Below are 15,191 nucleotides of genomic sequence, written 5' to 3' on the forward strand. Positions count from 1 at the left end.
TTAAACTCCCTCTTCATTTTCCACTTGCTTCTAAGTTCTAACTCTCCACACCCTTCCTTCTGCAACTTTTTCCCATTCATGATAATTATCATAGCAATATAGCATAGTCAATAACTATACTCATCAATACACAGCCTCAAGTTATTATATTAATTAAGTCAAAATTGAAAAAAAAAAAAATGCCGTTCAATATAACTTCCATTAAAACCTCATCAAATGGAGTATGGCAAGGCGATAATCCTTTGGATTTTGCCTTCCCATTATTGATTGTTCAAACAACTCTAATCCTTGTTGTTAGCCGCTTCCTCGCTTTCCTCTTCAGACCCCTTCGCCAGCCCAAAGTCATTGCTGAAATTGTTGTACGTATTTTAAGAAAAAATAATAAGTAGTAATAATAACCCCAATGTTAAATAATCAAATAGTTTCTTTTATTTATTTATTTATTATTAATTTTTTTTTTTTTGTGTGGTAATTTTTTCTTTCAGGGCGGAATTGTGCTGGGGCCATCAGCTTTTGGCCGAAACAAAGAGTTTATGCATCACATATTTCCAAAATGGAGCACTCCGACGCTCGAATCAGTGGCAAGCATAGGTCTTCTCTTCTTCCTTTTTCTTGTTGGCCTTGAGCTTGACTTGAGCTCAATTCGACGGAGCGGCAAAAGGGCCTTTGTCATAGCTTTTGCCGGAATCTCTCTGCCTTTCGTCTGTGGCATCGGCGTCGCGTTCGTCCTCAGAAACACCATTGACGGCCTTGACCAAGTTGGCTACGGCCCATTCTTGGTCTTCATGGGCGTCGCTCTCTCCATCACAGCCTTTCCTGTCCTCGCCCGTATATTAGCAGAGCTCAAGCTCCTCACAACTCGAGTAGGCGAAACCGCCATGTCCGCCGCAGCATTCAACGATGTCGCAGCGTGGATCCTCCTAGCCCTAGCCGTTGCCATAGCCGGAGACGGCACCGCTTCCAGCGGAGAAAAGAAGAGCCCAGTTATAGCCATATGGGTACTCCTCTCCGGCCTCGCTTTTGTTATCTTCATGTTGACAGTCATCCGGCCGGCCATGAGATGGGTCGCCCGCCGCTGCTCTCCTGAACACGACGTCGTAGATGAAGCTTACATTTGCTTAACGTTAGCTGGCGTCATGGTATCCGGATTCATGACTGACCTAATAGGAATCCATTCTATATTTGGGGCATTCGTTTTCGGACTAACGATTCCGAAAGGAGGAAATTTTGCGGAGAGATTGATTGAGAGGATTGAAGATTTCGTGTCGGGCTTGCTGCTTCCGCTTTACTTTGCGTCGAGTGGATTAAAGACTGACGTGGCCACCATACGCGACGCAAAGTCGTGGGGGCTGTTGGCGCTTGTGATAACAACAGCATGTGCGGGCAAGATTCTTGGAACATTTGCTGTGGCCGTGATGCTTAAGATACCGGCGAGAGAGTCCATAGCGCTCGGCGTGTTGATGAATACGAAAGGACTCGTGGAGCTCATTGTTCTTAACATTGGCAAGGAGAAAAAGGTCAGTTTCAATTTTTTGCGTTCGCATGAATTTGTCTGTTCTCTTGGAAGCAATTTTTTGGCTTATCTCTTTTCTTGTTCCTTGGACCTTCATTTTAGTATGGAGTAGTTGGGTCAAAGGTAATGAATGGGTTGATTTGACTATGATTGGAAAGCTAATCAAGTGCCAAACGAAAGAAACTACTTAAATTTCTAAGGTAACTATAGGAGATAATAGACCATCTAATTTAATTATAAGTTCTTATACTTTTCGTCGAGCAATGAACTGCACGCAAAGGTTGTCTCATTTTCGAAAGAAATTAAAATAAGAAAGGTCGAGTCGATCAGTTGAGCAATTGAGTCGGAGGAACCGCTTTTCGCCAGACTTGACTTTGTCAAATTACAAGTCATATTTGGCTGTCCGGAATTCATGCACGTGAAAGACTTAAGTAGGAGGGGTAAGAGGGGGTGTACTGCGTACACCTGTGACCCACCCGTTGAATAAGCAAAATGTTATTCAAACACTAAGAAAACAGTGTCATAATAAAAAGTTAAAAACGATAGAATTGTAGTATAAATAGCATTTGTCATTTTTGTTATGTTATATTAATATTGTAACATGAACAGAATCACATTTTCTGTCTTGGTGGTGTCTTAGTTGTGTTTAAATATTAGTGATCATTCAACAAAATAAAAAAAAAAAACAATTGGAATACAAGTTGCTAATAAAAAAATATTAAAACAGATTCATTTTAGGAATTGACTTAATAAAAAAGACTTGTTTTATGTTTTCTTTTTTGGTCAAACAGTTTGTCTAAATTTTTGGTTGAATATCACCTTTTACGAAATCTTAACATATATTTATTTTAAAATTCAATAATAGTGATGATAATTAAAAAAAACTACATATGGTTAATTTTAAATGTACGGTTCTATTGAGATAGCTTCACATTCACATATATATAGCAAATGAGATATTCACATACAAATATTGATTAGTGATTTAACTTTATACTAATTCTTTAGGTTCTTCTTCCTCTCGTAAACATCTCCAATTTCTATGGCTTGTGTTGAAACAATGATGGGTCATTGATTGTCTAATATAGCAAGAGGATAAAAGTATATGACTGATTGTAGCTTACGTTTGTCTTGTTGGGGATCACTTGGAATGTCTTGTTTTTTAATTAATATTGTCTCTTTGTGACAATTGCTTGAAAATTAGGAAAATCAATAATAAGGTATCGAAATTAACAGACGGTTTAGCGGGAAAAAAAAATAAAAAGTGAAAATGAATGGAAATTTTAAATTTTGGATAACTTAAGTCGTATACATATAATTAACTTGTGGATGAGATTATTCTTAATTTACATATTTATAAGTTTATCTATGAACTTAATTTTATCGAAAGTGAAAATTTGAATTTTGAAAGTAAAATAATTTGGAGTCGGCTTAATTGTAGCTAGTCCATAACTTGTCATTATATTTAAAAATTAAGTCTAACATCTTGCAAATTATAGCCACAAAATTATTGCCATATGTACCAATTTTAGCTTTTCTTTTTACTTTCTACTAGACAGCACTAGCTCTAGTTTCTCTGCTTTTTACACACCGACTTGGACACTTACGAAATGTCTGCATATATACCCTTTTGATTAGAAAAAATGTCGAGTATTCCCAAACTATTATTTCTTTTCCATTCACTCTTTTGCGACTATTATGTTTCAACTAACTATGACAGTATACATACATTGACAGACATTACAAGCAATGAATGGAAAGTCTAAGACCTTTGCCTTTGATTTTCTTTCAAGACAACCCCACGTGTTGCAATCCCAAAGACCCAGGACTCTGTGACCTGAGTTTATGTTGTCCTGTTTGACCATTATTATCTTACCGCCCTTCGTTCTTCTTTAAAAAGTGTACCAATAGGAACAAAAAGTTGGTTTACGATAACATATAGGAAATTGTCAGCCGGCTTGACTAATCAAAACTTTATTTAAATATGTCTAGATAGCTCGGTTTCTTTCGAATTGTAAAAGCATAATGCTAAAATTGCTTCTCACTATGACTTTCGTATGATTTATCGTTGGCTTGATTTAATTATTTCATACCTCACCTCACCAGAAACCGTCCAGATCCTTCCTTTGAATTAAGTGGCATTGCTACCTTTAAATTTAGCTGATATAAGTTAAGAATATTTCTATGACTTGGATACATAATTAATCAACATGGCTCAGTAAGTGATGAGAAGCACCGAAGCATCCACTAGCAAGTGGAATAGATAGATACTAGTACTCAAATTAAGGGTAACTACACCATAGTTTTAATTATTGTGATATAAAAATTAAACTAAAATAATACAAGGATCTAGAATTTTTTATACAACCTATAATTAAAGATTGTTAGATAAGAATATAAAAATAATTCACTTAAATTTGATCATACATTATTGTATATGCACACGTAACAAAGAATAAAAAATGATAATAATACATTAAGATTATGTGAGTGAATTTTATGGACTGAAGTAATATACTGACATTTCTTTTCCTGCAAAATATTGTGCGACAGGTGCTAAACGATGAGTGCTTTGCAATTCTAGTACTCATGGCGTTGTTCACCACCTTCATCACAACCCCAACAGTCATGGCCATCTACAAGCCAGCTCGCGAAGGCACCTCAGCGGTCACTCACCGCAAGCTACGTGATCTTTCTGCCACCAGAGAAGCTGCTGGCTCAAAGGACGTGTTCAGAATCCTCGCTTGCTTCCACGGTCCAGGCAATGTGTCCTCACTCATCAGCCTCGTTGAAGCAACAAGAAGCACACAGAAACAGCTCAAGCTCTTCATCATGCACCTAGTCGAGCTTACTGAGCGATCTTCTTCCATCATCATGGTTCAACGTGCCAGAAAGAACGGCCTCCCGTTCATTAATCGCTTCCGGCGCGGCGAGTGGCACGACCGAGTTGCAGGTGCTTTTCAAGCCTACAGTCAACTCGGCCGGGTTTCTGTTCGTCCCACTACGGCCATTTCTGCCTTGTCAACGATGGATCAAGACATCTGCCACGTGGCGGAGAATAAGAGGGCGACGATGATTATTTTACCTTTCCATAAACAATGGAGGGGAGCGGACGATGAGTCAATGGAGAATCTGGGCCACGGTTGGAGAGGAGTTAATCAGAGGGTGTTGAAGAACGCTCCGTGCTCCGTGGGAGTGCTTGTGGACCGTGGATTCGGTAGTGGGTCCCCGACTCCAGGGCCCACTGCCACAGTGGCGCAGAGGATCTGCATAATATTCTTCGGTGGGCCCGATGACCGGGAGGCTCTTGAATTAGGTGGTATGATGGCCGAACATCCGGCAGTTAAATTGACCGTTATTAAGTTCGTCGAGAAAGAAGGATTGGAGAGTGACGGCGTTATGTTACGGCCGTCACCATCTAGGTGCAGTGAAAAGAATTACAGCTTCTCCACTGCCGAAATGAACCGAGAAAAAGAAAAGGCACGTTTGCAACTTCATTTCTAAACTCTTATAATTCCATACATTCTGGCCTTAGGTCTGGATTCAATCTTAAATGGTCTAGGCTTAGGTTTGGATTCCACCTTAAATGCCTGCGTGAGGTAACAAAAAAGTAAATTTATAATATTGTGAAACTAACATAAAATTTATTGTGATTCAGGAGCTAGACGAGACTATATTGGCTGAATTTAGGAGCAAGTGGAATGGTGTGGCAGATTATACGGAGAAAGTGACTAGCAGCATTGTTGAGGGAGTGTTGACGCTTGGCCGGAGTGGCGATTATGATCTTATAATTGTCGGTAAAGGTAGATTTCCGTCGAAAATGATAGCAAAGCTGGCGGACCGGCAGGCTGAGCACGCGGAGTTGGGGCCAATTGGGGACATATTGGCGTCGTCGGGGCAGGGGGTCGTGTCTTCTGTGCTTGTCGTTCAACAGCATGACATGGCTCATGCTGAAGAGACACCGGTGGCAAAGATTGTGCAGAGTGACTGTGAGAAGTACAAAGCTGATGAGTCGTCAGGTGCGGGAGAAATTTCAAAGGCTGTGTAATTATAATTATATATATATATAGAGAGAGAGAGAGAGAGAGTATCTGGTATCCATGCAAATTGCATATGCTGTTGGTACCGGCTTTATAGTTTCCAAAATTTGAGATTTGTGATTATGATTGTTATACGGTGACTTCATTTTTTATTTTCAGTGCTTGTAGCGGCATTGGGCGCTCGCAGATCAATTCTGTCTCCATAAATCATAATACTTTAAAACTAGTTTTTCTAAATTTATACCTTTAAAACCCCGCAGTTTTAAAATTTAGAACCAGAAAACTACTATATATATATATATAAATGTTCCAATCTGAAATTTTAAAGTACGGGAACGTTCAGAAAAACGTATAAATCGTGCGGTTTAAGCCTTTAAGTTTTATGCCTTTAAAACCCTGCGGTTTTAAAATTTTTTTGAACTTTTTCCGCACTTTAAGATCTTGAATAAGAAAATTACTATATATATATATATATATATGTTTAAATTTGAAGCAACAGTATTTAGACATAGATCATAAAATTGATATCCATGCAAATTATATATGCTGTTTGTACTGGCTTTGTAGTTTCCAAAAATTTGGGATTTATGATTACGGTTGTAATATGGTGACTTCATTTTTTATTTTTAATTGAATAGTGCTACATATCTTAACCTTTTATTTTAAAAAGGAAAAATTTTAGAATACCTCTACTATAGTTAAAGGTGGCAATAGCACGACCTATTAAATCAAGGCCCGCGAGGGTCCACAAGGCAGCAATTTGGTGGGCCATGTCGTGCCATGCTCAATTTTTTTGTTAAGACCAGCACGGCCCACTGCACGAGTCCACACGTGTCGTGCTTGGGCCGTGCCCAAAAAAGTCTCATCAGTATATATATTTTTTTCATTCAAGCCCATGTGCTTTTCCAAGCCTATCAGCCTATCTAATAATAATAATAATAATAATAATAATAATAATAATAAAAACAACAACAACAACAACAACAATAATATTAACTATTAAGAGAACAATTAACATTTTATTATCAGTTTATCACAATTTCGTAACTATATATTTACATATTTAATTTCACAATTACCAATTCGATTATAACACAACAATATTATTTAAACTGCAGTGAAACAAATTACACTGAATTTTATTTGAACTATTAATATTATAATTGGACTTGAACTCCATTGAATGAAAATAAAACTTTTAATTTATCAAAAAAATAAAAAAATTCATTCATAATTTTATTTTTTTGTGTATAAATATGAAAACTATTTTATTCACAAATCACAAATGGCACATATATCCGTTAACTAAATTACGATTTCATAAATGAAATATTAATTGTCGTAAAATTTTGATATATCATTTATAAAATCGTGATATTTATAATTTTATTATTAAAATTATGATATTTATTTATTCATTTAATAAATGATAAACATAAAACAATTAGAATTTTTTTAAAACTAAGACTTAAATTAATTTAATAAAATATATTAAAATTTTAATTTTAAAATATTTGTAAAATCATAACATTTTATTTTTACTTTTTATTGAAAAATTTTACTTTAATATTCTTTGCCTCACGTGCTATTGATGGCTCACGGGTTGAGTGCTAGCCCACCAATGAATCGTGCTTATTACGTGCCTTTTTGCGTGCCGTGCTTTTAAGGCCCACGTGCGTGCTGTGCTGTTCCACGTGCCTTGACGAAACATGCTCGTGTCGTGCCGTGCCATGTGCCACCTGGCCCGTTGGCCACCTTTAACTATAGTATATCACCTATACAACAATCAAATTATATTATGACATGTGTACATTTATCTTGAAGAATCAGTATGCAATTGGTGGTTATATAAAACTCAATTACACATACATATCATACATAAATTAATTGATTATGTGTTACCTCTGATGTATTCTAGCATTCTTCTTTAAAAACTATCCCAAATGATGTGGCACTATTAATTGGTTGATAAAATAATACAATTAATTTACTTAGATTTTATAAAAAGTTATCAATTACTTAATGAATAACATATCATTTGAGATAAAATTTGACACGTCTATCTTTACTTATTTTCAGTATTTAAAATGACAATGGGCTCTGGTAAGGCTAATTCTATCTCCCTAAATACACGCACGCACACACACATATATTGTTAAATTTGGGGCAATGGTAGAAAAATTTGACATATATAGTATGCGAAAAAAAATTATACATAAAGCTTGTTTTTAATGTGAATATTGAAAAATATTAATTAACTTAGTAAAATATATGTCTATTGTAACCGCTGCTCTTGCTTCCTTCACTTACTGCCTAAGAAAGGAACAAGCAACTTTGAGGCACATACCAGCTTGCATTACTCCAAATCAGCAACGTTGAGAGTAATGACAAAAACAATGATTAGGGTTTCTTATTAGAATTCCACCTGTATAGATGGACAGCGAGATTTTGATTCAATATATTTCCATCAAGAGGCACTTGACTAATAGTGACTGCAGAGAGATTTTTATTTTTTTTGTTTTTTGTTTTTATTTCTGGGAGTCCAATACCTAGCCTCAGTTTCTTCTTATTTGCCCAAGACAAATGCTGAAAATTTATAATCTTTGCCTCAATTTCTTCTTATTTGCCCAAGTGCGTTGCAATTTGACTATTGTTATAGATGAGAAGTGCTTTTTAATTATTTAAAATTAAGAAATTTAGAGTGTACCACGGATTAAATTAATTTGTTTTCATTTGGTTCTCAAAATTTCAGGATATTTCAAAAATTTGATGGGAACCCACAATTGCATCTTTCCCGTGAGAAAACTGAAATATGTTGAATTATAATTAAAGAGATTTGAATCAAAGAAGAAGATGGATTTTAAATTTTAATATTCAATATCAAACACTGTATACTCAAATTACTAGAACAAGAAACAAAAGTTGGAAAAGGCTCAACTTTGGAGAGAGGGATAAACTTAAAAACTTTGCCATGCTAGTTGGCTCCCCATTGAAGAAGAAATTAAGTGTACCATGATTGAGTTTTGCAGTGGGTTCTAAGAGAGAGTTAAAAGTATAAAAATTTTATTTAATTATTGTTTGTCTATAATAGTAGTTTAGGCTATAGGCAACTGTGTAATAAAATTTTCCATAGAAAAATGAAATGATTTAATGGATTCAACTATTTTCACCCTTATTCTAAGGGTGGGCCTTTTAGAAAATAAAATTGATGAGAATTTTATTATCAAAATAATTTTTGATAAAATTAATTAATATTAACCTTTTTCTTCTTTTTTCATTCTCAATTCTTCAATTCTCATGATTTTTTTTTATAGAATATATTTTTTAACTACAAATATTTAGTTTTGTTATAGGCTATCACAAACCAAGAGGAGTGAAACTTATTATTAAAAAATAAACATTACAAATTTTTACCAACTATAAAAGTTAATGAATATCAAGAAATATATTTACCAACATAAAAGCCACTAAAAAAAAACTTATATAAAAAGCATGAAATAGAGATTATGATTTATTAAAAAAGTTTTCAAAAAATAAATTCAAAAGAAATTGGAATTGAGAGTTTTGTTTGTAAAATGTGAGAATAGAAAGACATTACGCAATCATGGGTAGAGAGAAAGAGATTAATGAAGAGTAACTTTAAAATTTTAATTTTTAATAATGAATTTATTTTTGAAATTGGTGTGAAGATAATTTGATGGGTTCAACTAACCTCATCCTTATTTTATTTCACTGATTATCAAAAGCCACAAAGATTAACCATCTTCACGTGCTATACAATCTTTTTTTTTTTTTTTTGAAAGATGGATTTTTGCTGCAATCTTCAATCGCTAAGTCAATAATTAAAAAAATATTGCAAAAGATGCCCACCTCTATTCATTTTGAATTGAATCATGATTTTAATATGTTCACCCAACTTTGGATGTACTTGAGGGGTAAATTCTTAGGTGCTCCTAAAGTATTGTTTTTTTTTAACTCATTATAATCTGTATGTTTTAACTAATCATATTGATATATAAAGACATGACAAATAATTAATAGATAAGGAATAAAACTATTGGAGGACCGTGTCACACTTACAATATATATTTAGAGTGGAGCTTTTAACGCCCCTCTAAAATTCTCATGACATCCCTTTTAAATATATTTCCTAAAAGACCATCAATTTAATTGATAAATTACAAATCCATGTATTAAAATTAACTATCTTCCCATAAAATTTTACCCTAAAAAAATATTTCTTTTAAATTGCAAACAAATCCTAAAATATTAAATTTATCTGAAATCTTTTCTTCTTATTGTATAATTTCTATCTTCTCAACTCTAAACTCTTAGAATTTTCTCAATTTTTTTGTCAATTAAAATTTAAAAAATAAATATAACTTATGAAATGGGATGAATGCAAAAAGTATGCTAAAAGCATGACTGATCTAAGCGTTTGTTTGTTGCATGTTTGCGAAGAAGCTTTGTCATTGATTATTTAATAAGTTTCAAATTACTCTTCCTTATCTGCATTCGGTTGTTGACCTTTGGGAAATTATTGTGAATTATGACTTCAGTCCTCAACTTGCAAACATTTGGATTTACCACTTGTTTCTATCTTTCCTCTCTGATTTGGACGACAGGGAATATGTTGCATTTTGAAGATGCTCCCGCGTCCTTTCGTTGGGTCACGACTGATTGTTTCGCTCTTACACCTTTCTTTACACGGGATACGTAGGTTATGGTCGTGATCCTGGAATCTTGCAAAGCCTTGGTGTTCCGCATATTTACATTTTAAACTGGCGGCCTCCTGATTTTGGTTGGTGTAAAGTCAATATTGATGGCTTGAGCAAAGGCAATCCTGGGCTTTCAGCTTGTGAGGGAGTTTTCAGAGATAATATTGGCACCTTTTTGGGTAGTTTTGGCATTTCCCCTGGTGTCAATACAGCTTGCTTTGCAGAGGCAATTATTCTTGCTGTGGAATTGTCTGATTGTTGGTGGAAATTATGGCCAAAGGCTGAATCCATTTTAGTAATTCATCTTCTCTCTAATCACTCTCTCTGTAAAGAATTGTGAAAGTACTCAATTCGTAAATATCTTAATCACTGGGTACAAGGATCTTTATATACAAATTTACTGGAATTAACTAAGAGTCTAATAAAAGCATCAAACAGTCAAATAATATAAAAGGAAAGAATAAAAATGTGAGTTATTAGAATGAAGTAAAAATGCTAAGTTAATGGCTAAGATCAAAGATTTTTTGGTTCTTGCTTTAATACTCTCAGCCCTCATTGGAGAATTCATAATCATTGGTTGAACTGCCTCGAGCTAGTTAAGACAATGGAGTTTCGTTTTACTCATGTCTTTCGTGGGTGTAATAGCGTTGCTGATCACTAACTAATCTCGGCCTTGATTTTCAGGAGCTTCATGGCGGCATTCTATAATGGATCAGCACATTCTTCTCCAGATTCTCATCCCACAAATCAAGCCAAGTCAAATGATTCTCCAGATTCTCATCTCACAGTTCAAGCCATGTCAAATGTAATGACACCAATTTAGGATTGTGATTGTATCAAATTATTGTAATTATATATGTTAGAAATATGAGTTGATATTGTTTCTATAAAGTCCAAAACCAGCCGAATTAACTCCTTCATCATGAAGAAAGAAGGCTGCGGGTACTGTTCACGAGCACTGTTTATCCGGCACTATTCACGGCAGCAATTATAAAATCATCAAGGTGTGTGCAATGCACTGTCCTTAAGATCAATTTCCGCTCCTCTAGGAAGATTTTCCAATACAGTAAGGACACAAATAATGAGAATTGATCTCCAAGATTCAATGACGCTATTGTTGTGAGGTTGCATTCCAAACAACAATGTAGAACAATAAAAGAAAATTATAAAGGACAACATGGAATAGGAGGAGAGGTAATATGCGTTTTATGTCTCCTTTATATAGAGAAACTCTCTATAATCATTTTCCTAATTCAATTTGAATTAGTCACACACTTTCTTTATTTAATTTAAATTAGTCATCCATGAGTAATTCATTTTCCTAATTCACAATTTAATTCAATTTGAATAATCTAAATCACATTTAGATTTGACTTATTCAATTCTAACTTATAATTAAATCAAACACATAACTAATTTCAAATCAAATATAAAAGTGATTAATCTCACTTCCCTTCAATGTACAAAATTAGTATTTTGAAATACCAATAAAATTCCAACAATTATATCTCTAAGACTTTAGGTCTTAATTTATACTCGCTGTAAGTAGCTCCAGTGATTGTATATAAATATTCACATCTTAATGAATAAAAATATGTCCATCTTATCATTCAATTGTTTTCCTTATATGGTATCAGAGCTTTTTATAGCTTTACAGAGCAAAATCCTCCCTTCTTTATATCTTTCCTTTCTTTCTTCCATGGCCACCGATATTACCAAGAGCAATGAATCACCAATTGTCAATTCTTCAATCCCATCTTCATCTTCATTTAATCCTACAAAGATTCCCACTATTAATACTGCTGCTCATTTGCCCTTGAAACTAACTCCTTTAATTTACCCTTCCTGGAGAGCACAATTTAATTCTCTACTCTTTGGTCTTGATCATCTTGGTTTCATAGATGGCACTCTATCATGTCCTTCATCTACCATTATCTCTAATGGAATCCCCAATCGCAATCCTCAGTATACTTCATGGATGCGACAAGTTCAACTAATATTGCATGCCATTCTTGCATCTTTGTCTAAAACAATGATCCCTCTAATGTCACCTGTTAGCATAGATGTATCCATAATGTTGATTTTGATGACAACAAACAAGATTAAGAATGATTAAGGTTTTAAAAGCTCAAATTATTTTTCATACATTTTAAACAAATCATTATTTTGATAATATAAGGTTTTATACTTAAAGGAAAAATGATTTTATAGAACTGGTTAGTTTTCAAGTTCATGGTCAAATCAAAAAAGTTTTCAAACTACGGAAATAGACTGATTTGTAAAGTTTTATGACGATTTGGGCCATAGTATAATTATAGACAGTTTTGGGGCAAAAATATAATTTTAGAAAATAGTTTCACTGTAGCAGTCATTGTAGCAAACGGCTAACCGTTTGTGAAAAATGGTGAACTGATAATTTCCAGCAAGCATGTTCTGCAAAGGATTGTTAAAATGATGATTCTGGAAAATAACGGTGAACTGTTTATGGAAAAACAGTGAACCGATAATTTTCAGATTGCTAACCTTAAACCGTTTAGTGAAAACAGATAGCTGAAGTTTATCTTGTAGGTCTCTGGAATTTAACGGTGAAAAGGTAAGCCTAAACGACAAACCGTTTATTTGAAATTCAGCCCAACGGTAACTTGGACTAGTCAAACCGGTTAACCGATAACGATTAAGGGTGAACCGTTTTCGTCCAGAAAGTCAATAACAACTAGCTTTTAGCTCCAACTATAAATAAGCTCAATCCAATTCAAATAAAGATAGATCCAAGAGTTATCATTGAGCATAAAACTATTATTGGGCTTTGAACTTGTTTTTGTTTCTTTGATTCACACATTGAGCATTCATTTGTAGTCAAACACATTGTGTGAGAGAAATTTCATTTGTAATCTTTATCCTTGAGAGGTTGTAAATGTTGGGATACACTTGGATTAAGAGATTAGAGATAATCGCTTGTTGTAAAGGTCCATTGACACCATAGAATTCAATTGTAAGCGTTTTGAAGCCTTGGGAGGTTTGGATAGTGAAATCACCAAGCTCGGTGTACTTGGAGGCGTGGACGTAGGCAGAGATTGCCGAACCACGTAAAAATCTTTGTGTTCGTTTTCTCTTCCCTTACTCTTTTATTATTATGCTTGATTGAGTTTATTGTTTTTTATTCCATTAAGGCATTGGACTAAATTATTGTGTAGTTTGCTTAACTTAATTTTTAATAACCCAATTCACCCCCCTCTTGCGTTGCTTAGATAGTATTTCATTTGGCATTAGAGCAAGGTGCTCTTGTGTAGACTTAACCGTCTAGAGTTAAAGATCCATAACAACCCAAATTAGCTCAACCTTCATGGAAGGCAAATCCACCATTAGACCTCCATTTTTTTATGGTAATGACTATCCATATTGAAAAACTAGGATGAGAGTATTTTTACAAGTCTTAGACTATGAAATTTGGAAAATTCTTAATGATGGTCCTTTTATGCCTACTACTAAAAGTGAAGAAGGAAAAAAAATTCTAAAACTTTCTAATCAATGGAGTGGATTAGAAAAAGAAAAAAATGTCTTTAAACTCCAAAGCAATGAATGCTTTTTTTTGTGCTTTAGATAAGAAAGAATTTCATAGAGTTTCTAGTTGTGAAAGTACTTATGAAATTTGGAAGAAACTTGAAGTTGTATATGAGGGAATAAATCAAGTCAAAGAGTGTAAAATTAGTAGATTCACTAGGCAATATGAGATGTTTCAAATGGAATCATATGAGTGTGTTCATGATATGTACACTAGATTCATCGATATTGTAAATTCTATTGAAGCACTAGGAAAGACATTAGTAATTGTGAAAAAGTGAAGAAAATTATTAGAACATTGCCAAAAGAGTGGAGACCAAAGAGAACAGCCATAGAAGAAGCAAAAAATCTTAATACTTTATCTCTTGATGATCTTATTGGTTCACTTACTTCATATGAAGAAGATATGGCTAATGAAAGAATTGATGAAGACAAAAAGAAGAAGAGCTTTGCTTTTAAATCTTCTATAATTGAAAGTGATGATAATGGAAGTGACTTTGAAGATGAAGTCATTGAAATGATTGCTAGAAAGTTTAGACGGATTTTCAAGAAGTAAACCAAGAGAAGAAACTTTAAAGATCTCATGAGAGAAAACCTTAAGGTGGAGAAAAGGAAAAATGAGGCAATTGTTTGTTTTAAATGCAAAAAGCGTGGCCATATAAGATCGGAGTGTTCACTTCTCAACAAACTCAAGAAGAAAGCCATGGTGGCTACTTAGGACGATAGCGATGAAGAATCGAGTGATGAAGAAGATTCGCAAGAAGTGTCAAACCTAGCACTTATGGCAATAAAAAATGATGAACTTGATGAGGTAAATGATCTTCCTACTTATGATGAGTTATATAATGCTTTTAAAGAATTGTATGATGAATTGATGAAAATTAGTAAAAAGAATGCATGTCTTAAAAAGAAAACGGTAGAGCTCACAAATGAAAATGAATCTCTAAGTGCAAAGATTAGTTGCCTAGAATTAAAAAATAAAACATTGCATGATAGAGTTGCATTATCAAATGAGAAATCTAGCACTTCGCACAAGCATCTAGAATCACATGTAGATGACTTGAAAAATGAAAAAGATGCCCTGCAAAAATACAATGTTTCATTAGATGAAAAGATCAAAGAATTGGAATTAGATAATGAAATGTTACATGATAGGATTACATCATTTACATGTAAAAAAAGTACTTTATATGAGCATGAGAAATCACATGTTGATGAATTAATAAAAGAAAATGAAGTGCTTAAGAAAAAGAGCAATAAGTTAAATGAGATTGTCTTAAAATTTACAAATGGACAAAAGATGTTGGATAACTTACTTAATTCACAAAAATGTGTATTTGACAAAGGAGGTATTGGCTA

The 15,191-nt window shown here is 33.9% G+C and overlaps 1 protein-coding gene across 1 annotated transcript; it reads left to right on the forward strand.

The window, feature by feature from the left end:
* On the forward strand, positions 1–5,734 carry LOC18040015 (cation/H(+) antiporter 20). The gene is made up of 4 exons (XM_006428977.2): positions 1–359; positions 486–1,517; positions 4,067–4,993; positions 5,172–5,734. Exons 1-4 carry the CDS (start codon positions 180–182, stop codon positions 5,559–5,561), a joined length of 2,529 nt encoding a protein of 842 aa, XP_006429040.1. The 5' UTR covers positions 1–179; the 3' UTR covers positions 5,562–5,734.
* The last annotated feature ends 9,457 nt before the right edge of the window (positions 5,735–15,191 follow it).

Source organism: Citrus clementina, unplaced genomic scaffold, assembly GCF_000493195.1.
Source record: "Citrus clementina cultivar Clemenules unplaced genomic scaffold, Citrus_clementina_v1.0 scaffold_6, whole genome shotgun sequence".
Classification (NCBI taxonomy): domain Eukaryota; kingdom Viridiplantae; phylum Streptophyta; class Magnoliopsida; order Sapindales; family Rutaceae; genus Citrus; species Citrus x clementina.